This window comes from Myotis lucifugus, unplaced genomic scaffold (assembly GCF_000147115.1).
Source record: "Myotis lucifugus unplaced genomic scaffold, Myoluc2.0 scaffold_50, whole genome shotgun sequence".
In the NCBI taxonomy this organism is placed as follows: domain Eukaryota; kingdom Metazoa; phylum Chordata; class Mammalia; order Chiroptera; family Vespertilionidae; genus Myotis; species Myotis lucifugus.
The window spans coordinates 6,392,250-6,402,762 of record NW_005871098.1 but is presented as its reverse complement, the minus strand read 5'-3'; the positions used below and the strand labels follow the sequence as shown (position 1 = coordinate 6,402,762).

General features: G+C 43.5%; 1 protein-coding gene across 4 annotated transcripts in view; it reads right to left on the bottom strand.

Moving 5' to 3' along the window:
* Positions 1 to 10,513, bottom strand: part of RNF13 (ring finger protein 13) — a 166,833-nt gene that overhangs the window by 129,233 nt on the left and 27,087 nt on the right. For all 4 annotated transcript variants that reach the window (XM_014455799.2, XM_006088663.3, XM_023753761.1 and 1 more), the window contains one exon: positions 4,165 to 4,294. In XM_014455799.2, coding sequence (XP_014311285.1) covers positions 4,165 to 4,278 — 114 coding nt within the window. In that variant the 5' untranslated portion in view covers positions 4,279 to 4,294. The remainder of the gene's footprint in view (positions 1 to 4,164; positions 4,295 to 10,513) is intronic.

The window sequence follows — 10,513 nt, the reverse complement described above, 5'->3', positions numbered from 1 at the left end:
TTACATTTTTACTACTGAGGGGAGACTGCTGCTCCTGAAATTAAAGCATGTTCACTATTAAAATGTTTGAATTAGAAAATAAAGTCACTCCTCTAAGGAATCCCATCTGCAGTGATTACCACGTATAACAGTTTTAATGCACATATTTTGAAAAGGTCTTTTCCTAATCCAATTCTCCTCTCTGACAGCAGCCTTAATAGAAAGTTTCATTTAATTTAGAAAGTAACAATTATTGAGCATTTATGACATCATGATAAACACTTAACAGGTATTCACTTATTTAATTCTTACAACAACCCTATAAAGTCAGTCACTATTATCTTCATCCTCATTTTAGAGAGACCACAGATGTTGAAAATAACTTGCTCTAGTAAATTAGAGGAACCAGGATTCTAATTTATGCAGTCTGGCCCCAGAACCCTGGCTCTTAACCCATTGCCCTACATTGTCTCTCATACAGTCTCATTTTCATAAGAAGTAAAGTGAGACTTAAGAGATGTTAAATTTAGCTCAGATTCTAACTCAACTGCTAGAGCTACCATGCTGTGTAATCCAATCCATTCACACCACTGGGTGCTACTCTCCTATTCTGCCCATTGGCCCGCACAAGCACCTACCAAGCAACGAATTCTGTCCCTGACAAATCTCTTCAACAGAATCAAAAAGCAGATTGGGAGTAAACCAAAATTGGGTTGTTTGACTCGCTCTAAAACAATATAAGATGGATACTACTTCTCAATAAAATCATGGCCCTACTCAAAGCTAACAAGTCACTTGTAGCTTATGAGCCTGAGAACATTCAACATTGATCAGGTTATCTCTAGAGTGTCATGCCCCTGCCAATTCTAAGGTTCCATGTTTCTGTATATAAATCTACATAATAATTTCACATTTCCTTTGGATCAAAGGAAAGAGAAACGAAATAAGAGATGAAAAGAAAATGAATTGCTAACAGAAACAACAACAATCTAAAGAACCAAGGAATGAATACTACTAAAAGAAAACATAAAAGAACTAAATATCCAGTGAAAAGCTATTTATCAGTTCAAAGATTTACTGAATTCCTACTGTGTAACTTGCTCTAGGCATGAGACATAAGGTTTAGTAAGACAGTTCTGACTTCCAGGTACTCATGATCTAGGGAGCTTACTGACTAGCTAGCAACACACTCTAGTGGCATCTCAAATAGTCTCTTCTATTTTTGGCATTTGAATTCTCCCATTTAACTTAATATCCTGACAACAGTACAGCTGTCAGGATATTAACAATTAAATGGGAGAATTCAAATGCCAAAAAATAAAATCATCTGACATACAAGTAGCAAGACTAAAACTTACTTTATCAAGGGGGGGAAAAAAGGAGACATATGTAATACTATTTGTAATACTTTAAGAAATAAAAATTATTATTATGTGTTGCTGCAAACTCAGATTTCAAGGATATTCTCATTCAATTAAAAGGAAGAACTAATATTTTCTACCTCTTGACTCACTTCTTTTGAATAACTGTGTTACCACATCCAGTTCCTCAGTCTTTACAACCCACTCCCCTCCAACTATCTCTGTACTCATGTCAGCCTTCCATCTTTTAGTGTCAGCACAAAGGCCAGATTTAAGCAACTAGCATTCTCCTCCTCCTCCTCCTCCTGCCATGAGCAATTCCCATGCTCATAGTTCCTTCACCAGATAACATCATACATTTCTCACTTACTTGCCTAAAGCACAGGGAACACTGATGGCAAGAACTGATTGTTCTTCTGTACTTAATAATTTGTTCTGTCTCTATTAAAAAATTCACCTTGGCCCTAACCGGTTTGGCTCAGTGGATAGAGCATCAGCCTGGGGACCGAAGGGTCCCAGGTTCGATTCCGGTCGAGAGCATGTACCTTGGTTGCGGGCACATCCCCAGTGGGGGGTGTGCAGGAGGCAGCTGATCGATGTTTCTCTCTCATCGATGTTTCTAACTCTCTATTCCTCTCCCTTCCTCTCTGTAAAAAATAAAAGAGAAAAAAAAATTCACCTTGGGCAGTCTCATACATTGCTCAAGGGAAGGATGAAGAGAATGATAATTAGAAATGCAGGTAAAACAGATAAAACATTTACTGTGTGTCAGATACTGTTCTAAGCAGTTTGCCTTACTTAATCATCACTATAACACCTCAGCATATAAATGAAGGAACTGAGGCACTTACAGTGGCTAAGTAATTTGATCAAGATCACACAGTGGGGTACATCTACACAATGGAATACTACACTGCTGTAAAAAAGAAAGAACTCTTACCATTCGCAACAGCATGGATGGACCTGGAGAGCATTATGCTAAGCAAAATTAACCAAGCCAGAGAAAGATACATATCACATGATCTCACTCATCTGTGGAATATGTTGAACAACATAAACTGATGGAAAAAAATGGATATAGATATAGAGACAGAGAAGCATCAAACAGACTGTCAAACTTCAGTGGGAAGGAAGGGGAGGGTGGGTGATAAGAGATCAACCAAAGGACTTATATGCATGCATATAAGCATAACCAATGGACAAAGACACTAGGGGGGGTAAGGACATGTGCCAGGGGGTGGGTTGGCTGGCGACCGCTGCTTTAAACAATAAAAAAAAAAAATATATATATATATATATATATATATATATATATCACACAGCGGTTCAGTTTCCAGAGCAGTCCACAGTCATTTAACCCATCATAGCTGAACCATAGAGTAACAATCCTCTTCAGGTAAAAAGGAAAGAAAGACAACAAGGAGTGGCAGACATTAGAAAGAATAGAGAGAAGAGGAAGATGGAAGGAGGGAGAGAGGGGAGGAGGAAATGAAAGAAATCAAAGGAAAAAAGGTAGACAACAAGAACTTCACTCCTTGATCAGTCCATTCATACATCCTCTACCTCATTTCAAAAGTTATCCCAAAAATATTCCAAGCACTTAGGGGACTAATTTGGAGGAGAGATTTGAATAACAATGAACTCTTAATTCTGCTTCCATCCCAACTTTAAAAAAATCCACTTTTCTAGAAAATAATCTAATCAGCCCGTTCTCTACTAAAGAGGGAAACAGAGGGTGAGAAATCTCATAGGAATTAGAATTGCTATGCCTCCAAAAGATAAGGTATAGAAACCAGCTTCGTTTTCTCCCAGGCTCTACATTGATCCTAGACTCTTCCATAAGTGCTACAGTATGCAGACACATGGCTGAGGACCACATCACGCTTTGATCAGCAACAATTCCAGCCCTTCTATTTCTCACCTAATGTCACTAAGCAAAAAGTAAAAACAGTAAACCTTAGCACAGTACCTAGAGTATAGATGTGCATGGGTACACACATGCACACACACACAGTTAATTCTTCTCTTTCAAGCTTCACAGAAATGAGAAATAGAAAACAGATACACTTCCCAGTTTAGAGGATAGTAAATGGTAAGACGCCTAGAAAGGACACCAAAGGTTTTGAGGAGCAATGTTCTCTAAAAATCTTTTCTAGCCATCATTACAGATAAGACCATTGTGCTTTTTTTCTGACTCATTAACATTAATTTTAGCTTAATATTTTCTTTGTTAATCCTCACCAGAGGATTTTTTTTCCCCATTGATTTTCAGAGAGAGTGGAAGGGAGGGGAAGAGACAAAGAGAAACAACATCAATGGGTTGCCTCCCACGCATGCATGGGGATCCAGCCTACAACCTACATATGTGCCCTTGACCAGAATTAAACCCAAGACCCTTCAGCCCACAGGCTGACCATCTAACCACTGAGCCAAACCAGGTAGGGCAGTTTAATATTTTCTATAGACATCTTGTACAATTTTTAAAAATAACATTATTAAAGTCATTACATATATACTAATTATCAAGAAAAACAGTAAGATTCTAGAAATACACAGCATTTAGCTATACATGCATATGAGCACTCTTGGGAGCATGCACACTTGCAAGAATAACAACATCTATCAGGTATTTACTGTACATTAGATCTTATGTTAGATATTCAGCAGTAAAAAGATGAGTAAGGTCCCCCACTTTCAAGTAACAACTATGTGTATGTGCCCATATATTTTTAGGTAAACACCTTATAAAATCCTACCATTTAGGACTTTTAAAGCTTTTCTTTAAGGGATGTTTTTAGACATGAATAAATTTTACGATACTTACTGCTAAAATGTCTGCTTCTACAGGCAGTAGGTTTAAAAATGCAAACAATTGCACAGTCAAGATGGTATAGATTTGTGTGGCCGACAGCATGAGCATCCCTATGGAGAGCAGCATCTCGCTGTCAAATCACCTGGAAGATAAGCAGGTAAGTAACAATGAACTCTGGTGCTTTGTCCCTGAAAATAAGTGACTTGCTATATTCATTCCTGATATCCAAAAATATCTCTTTCAATTATGATCATGAAAACATTAAAATTAAACATATTTCAAAAGCATGGATTTACACAGATTTGAATATTTAGGTAAACACCCAAGGTTAGTCAAAACTTACAAAACTCATGGTGATTAAGTTCTGTGTTTTAACCGCAAAAAAAACATCTTCCCATAGTTGTTGGTTTACAGTACAACTCATCTACTAATTCAATTTGGGGGAAACTAGGTTTCAATCCAAATAATGATTTAAAAACTCACAAGCACCTTTGCTTTAAATTTTTTACAATTTTAAGGAATTTTCATAATTATTTAAATATAATTGATAAATTCACATTTAATTTACTTTTTATTTATTCTTGCACATTGTGCCTATAAAGAATGTAAAAAAACAAAACACTTATAAGTAATACTTTTGCCCTTTCTCTCCTAATATATACATTTTTCCGTCTCTACATCCTAATAGCTCTACATCCTAAGAGCAATAGTGCAGATACCTCTCCCAACCTCATGCAATTCTCTACATGAGTCTCTACCTATCTCACAGCAAAAAGATATCATGAAAGAACAAATGTTAACCAAGCTGAGTTCAAAATTCTCATCAGTAAGCCTCAACCAACTATATAGCATACTTAAAGGTGAGCATAAAGTTTGCCTTTATAAAGAATTACTTCATTAAATACCACCAACTCATGTAATACCAACTGTGATAATGACTACTGTTGGTAAGGAGACTACACACAGACTCAAACTGGTTCTATAACAAACACTGAAAGAGAAATATCTCTGAATAATTTGTGAACTACCACCTTACAAACCCATTAATATTAGAGATGAAATAATGGTGAAAACCTATTAAATGTATAGATTTGTTCCACAGAGACAGAAAGCAGATTAGTGGTTGCCTGTGGCTGGGGTTAAGAATTAAGGGAGGGGATGGACAGATACGAACAGGGTTTCTTTGCAGGGTGATAAAAATGTCCTAAAATCAGATTGAGATGATCGATGCTCAACTGAATAAATATACTAAGTCACTGCACTGTTCATTTTAAATGGGTAGATGATATGGTGTATGAATTATATCTCAATAAAGCTGCTTTTAAAATGTATAGATTTGTTTTAATCCTCACCCGAGGATATTTTTCCACTGATTACTAGAGAGAGTGGAAGAGAGAGGGAAAAACAGAGAGAAATATTGATGTGAGAGAAACACATGGATTGGTTGCCTCCTGGTTGTTGGCAGGAGACCCAACCAGGGCATGGGCGGGGGAGGAGCCTGCAACCCAGGTATAGGCCCTTGACCTGAATCGAATCCCGGACCCTTCAGTCCGCAGGTCGACGCTCTATCCACTGAGCCAAAACGGTTAGGGCAAAATGTATAGATTTATTGATATTGGTTTCTTAGGTAAAGTACATTTTATAATATACCTCTGTGCAGAAAAAAAGCTAACATAACAGGCCTGAGGCTGCTATCCTTAGAAAGGTCTCCTTGTAATGCTGGCCCTTCACTGGCACCTGGGAACTTAGATTTCAGAAGGGCTCCTATCATTCCCTGATAAGAACAACTCCTTGTGCCTAAACTCTGCCTAAACTTTCTTTCCGGGAATCTGAAATTTTGGTACATGCTAGGCTACATGAACAGCCCCTAGTGTAAACCATAGGCACTGTATCTATGAGCTTTCCCAGAAGACGTTTCCAAATCCTATCTAATAAAAGAGTAATATGCAAATTGACCGTCACTTCACAATAAAGATGGCGGTACCCACAGTCAATAAAGAGGGAATATGCAAATTGATGCGACAAAGATGGCGGCAGCCGGAGCGGGCGGGGGTCTTGGCTTCCTCATCACCTCAGCGACGGAGGAAGCCAAGCCGGCTGGAGTGGAGCAGGCCAGACCACAGCACAGCAGGCAGGGGGCTTGGCTTCCTCCATTGCCCCAGCAACCGAGGAAGCCAAGCCGGCCAGAGCACACACAGGCAGCGGGCTTGGCTTCCTCCATCACCCCAGCGACGGAGGAAGCCAAGCCGGCCGCAGCGCACACAGGTGGGGTGCTTGGCTTCCTTGGTCACAGGGACAGCCACTGTGGCAGGCCAGATTGACGTCCTCCTGGCCGCGCCATGGGGGTTTGTGGACCTGCGCAGCCATAAGCCTCTGGTGCGCGCATCCTCTCCTGCCCCCTGGCATGCGAACGTGCCCCAGCGCACTGTCACCCACGCACGCCTGCAACAGTCCCGGACCATGGCGCGCGCAAGTTCCCCCCAGCCCCTCTGCTGCACTTCCATCAACTCCAGCATGCCTACGTCCCCCACAGGACGTGCATACATCCCCTCCGGCACGCTCACGTCCTTTGGAGAGTGTCTGGGTGTTCTCTAAAATCTTTTCTAGCCATCATTACAGATAAGACCATTGTGCTTTTTTTCTGACTCATTAACATTAATTTTAGCTTAATATTTTCTTTGTTAATCCTCACCAGAGGATTTTTTTTTCCCATTGATTTTCAGAGAGAGTGGAAAGGAGGGGAAGAGACAGAGAAAGAGGAAGAGACAAAGGGTGCTGGGGGGTGGGCGCCTGCGAGATGACAGTAAGAGGGCGGAGTGGTGATGCCCTGTTCCCGCGGAGGCCAGTGCAAGGACAAGATCACCTCCGTGGGACTAATGCAGGTGCTGAGGCAGGAGCAGGTGTGGACAGACACACCTGGTGGGCGCGGGCAGCCCTCGCTGAGGTGCCTTTGGTCAGCATTCAAGATCAGGAACCCAGAGGAGGCGAGGAGTTCCGTCCTCTCAGTGAAATGGTTGGATAGTTGGGGCAACTGCAGAGGAGGAATGTGCACTTTGGGTGCCGGCACCCATGAGCGAAGGAGCGTAGAGTCAAGTCCAGAGGAAACCAGATGTCAGCTTTGAGTCCTCCTCCAGTGGAGTCACACAGAATATGTTTAATTCCTCATCAGTGATTTATGACAACACTAGAGGCCCAGTGCACAAAATTCATGCACGGGAGGGGAGGGGGCCCCCTCAATCTGGCCTGTACCCTCTCCAATCCGGGACCCCTCGAGGAATGTCCTACTGCCAGTTTGTGCCCACACTTTTAACAGATGACAGCTCCATTGTTGTTTCTGACTGAGCCTCACTCGCCTGGGGCCTAGCGCACTCCTGCCGGGCAGCGGGTGACAGGATGTGCTTCTCCGAGTTAATGAGAAAAAAACATTAATTCTTCCACTGCGCCGCAAATGTGGAAAGTGCAGTGGGGAGACATGTGGGGAGTGAGTGAGGTTCCCTGTCTGGGGGGTTCCAAATCCCACCCGTTGGTTCCCTTTCACCGCTGACTAGAGATATACAGGGTGTCCCCCCAAAATGTATACACACTTTGAATACCTACTAATTCCAATGGGTTTAAACATGAAAAGAAAGAAACAACACTGGACCTGTCATCTGTTAATAGTGTGGGCACAAACCGGCAGTAGGACATTCCTCGAGGGGTCCCGGTTTGGAGAGGGTGCAGGCCGGATAGAAGGGGCCCCCTCCCCTCCCGTGCATGAATTTTGTGCACCGGGCCTCTAGTGTTGTCATAACTCACTGATGAGGAATTAAGCATATTCTGTGTGACTCCACTGGAGGAGGACTCAAAGCTGACATCTGGTTTCCTCTGGACTTGACCCTATGCTCCTTCTCTCTTTGTTGATTTTGCTTTATGTTCTTTCACTGTAATAAATCCTATTCTGAGTCCTGTAAGTTCTCCTGTTGAATCACTGAACCTGGGGTGCCCCAGGGACCCCCAAAAAAATCACATTAGACAATTCTGGTCAAAAATCATATCATAAAAACATATTAATCGTTATTAAATAAGGCATAGTTACTAGGAAAAAAATATTCTGTTTGTTGACCACTGACGTATTTGACATCCCTTGTAATGTTCTGCAATTGCCAAGTTTGGGGATGAGAAGGGAGAGTTTAGAGCAAGGTGGGGAACATTTTTTCTGCCAAGGGCCATTTGGATATTTATAACATTACTAGAGGCCCGGTGCACGAAATTCGTGCACTGGGGGGCGGGGGGGCGGTGTCCCTCAGCCCAGCCTGTACCTTCTCAATCTGGGACCCTCGGGGGATGTCTGACTGCCGGTTTAGGCCCGATCCCTGTGGTCAGGCCTAAACCGGCAGTCGGACATCCCTCTCACAATCCAGGACTGCTGGCTCCCAACTGCTCGCCTGCCTGCCTGCCTGACTGCCCCTAACCACTTCTGCCTGCCAGCCTGAGCACCCGATAACCACTCCCCTGCCAGCCTGATCGACACCTAACTGCTCCCCTGCCAGCCCGATCGCCCCTAACTGCCCTCCCCTGCCAGCCTGGTCCCTCCCAACTGCCCTCCCCTGCGGACCATCTTGTGGCGGCCATCTTGTGATCACATGGGGGTGGCCATCTTGTGCGAGGATGTGATGGTCAATTTGCATATTACCTCTTTATTATATAGGATTCACCATACAAAATTATCAACTTAAAATTAGCCTGCTATATCTGTGCAAACATTTAATTAAATCACCCCTAATGCTTTGGCAGGACTAGACCAAATGATTTTGCAGGCCTTATATGGCCTGCAGGCTGGACGTTTCCCACCCCTGGTTTAGAGGAAAAATAACTCTAAAAATAGGAATAATAACCACAACAACTGTTACAGATCACTTGTACTTAGAGCAACAGGCATTGTTCTAAGCATGTTATTGCATTAAATTCCTCTAATCCTAACAACTCCCTATAAGGTAGGTATCATTTCATAGATGGAGAAAATGTGCTGTAAAGTATGCACAAGGTCAAACAATAAATAACGGCAGAACCAGGATTCAAACCAAGGCTGTGTGCCTCCAAAGTCCACACTCTTGGGTAGAAGTCAGGAGTTGCCTAAGGCATAGAGATTAACAATCAGTGATTTTAATGTAAAAATGAAAATTAAAATGAGAAGAGACTAGAGAAAACTCTGAAGAATATCAAAATTTAAAAGTAAAGGAAGAAAGCAGAAAAAAAGAGAGAAAAATACTGATTTCACCAAAGTAAAGAAAGAACTTTTGAGATAAATGTGAGGGAAAGAAAGGCAGCCAATGAAGTAACTGTTGGAAAAGAGGCAAAGGTACAAAAATTTTCCATTTCAGGATCTGTCCAATCAAAACAATTCCATTCCTCTGTAGTCTAATATGTACCCTTGCTCTGACCAACTCTTTATTTTTAAGAATGCACTGTGCTATTGCCAGCTCTGTATCTTTATTCATGTGTCATCTAGAAATTAAATACACTTTCCTCTACCTTCATAAGAAAATTTAGGGAAAAACTAAGAATCCTATGAAGTTGTATGCAAATTTTTGTATGTATAAGTATATGCAGTTTCTGTTAAAGAGATCCATCATTATTAACACACTAGAGGCCCGGTGCACAAAAATTTGTGCACTCGTGGGGGGAGGGGGGTCCCCCAGCCCGGCCTGTGCCCTCTCGCAGTCTGGGACCCCTCGGGAGATAACGACCTGCTGGCTTAGGCCTGCTCCCGGGTGGCAGAGGGCACGCCCAATCCCTAGGTGCAGCCCCTGGTCAGGCTCAGAGCAGGGCTGATTGGGGAGTTGGGGCGCCGCCCCGTCATGCACAGAGCAGGGCGGATCGGGAGGTTGCGATGCCACCCTCAGTCACGCTCAGGGTAGGGCCGATTGGGGGGTTGGGACACCGCCCCCTGTCACACTCAAGGCAGGGTCGATGGGGAGGTTGCGGCGCCACCCCCTGTCACTCACAGAGCAGGGCCAATCAGGGGGGTTGGGGCTCCGTACCCTATCACACACAGAGCAGGGTCAATCAGAGGGTTGGGGAGCTCCCCCCTGTCACGCACAGAGCAGGGCCGATCAGGGGGTTGGGGAGCTTCCCCTTGTCACTCACAGAGTAGGGCCGATAGGGGATTTGGGGCACCGCCCCCTGTCACATACAGAGCAGGGCGGATCAGGGGGTTGGGGCGCTGCACCCTGTCACACTCAGGGCAGGGCCGATGGAGAGGTTATGGCTCTACCCTGTCACACACAGAGCAGGGCCTGTGGGGGGGAGAGGGGTTGGGGTGCCGCACCCTGTCACACACAGAGCAAGGCTGATCAGGGGGTTGGGGAGCTCCCCCCTATCA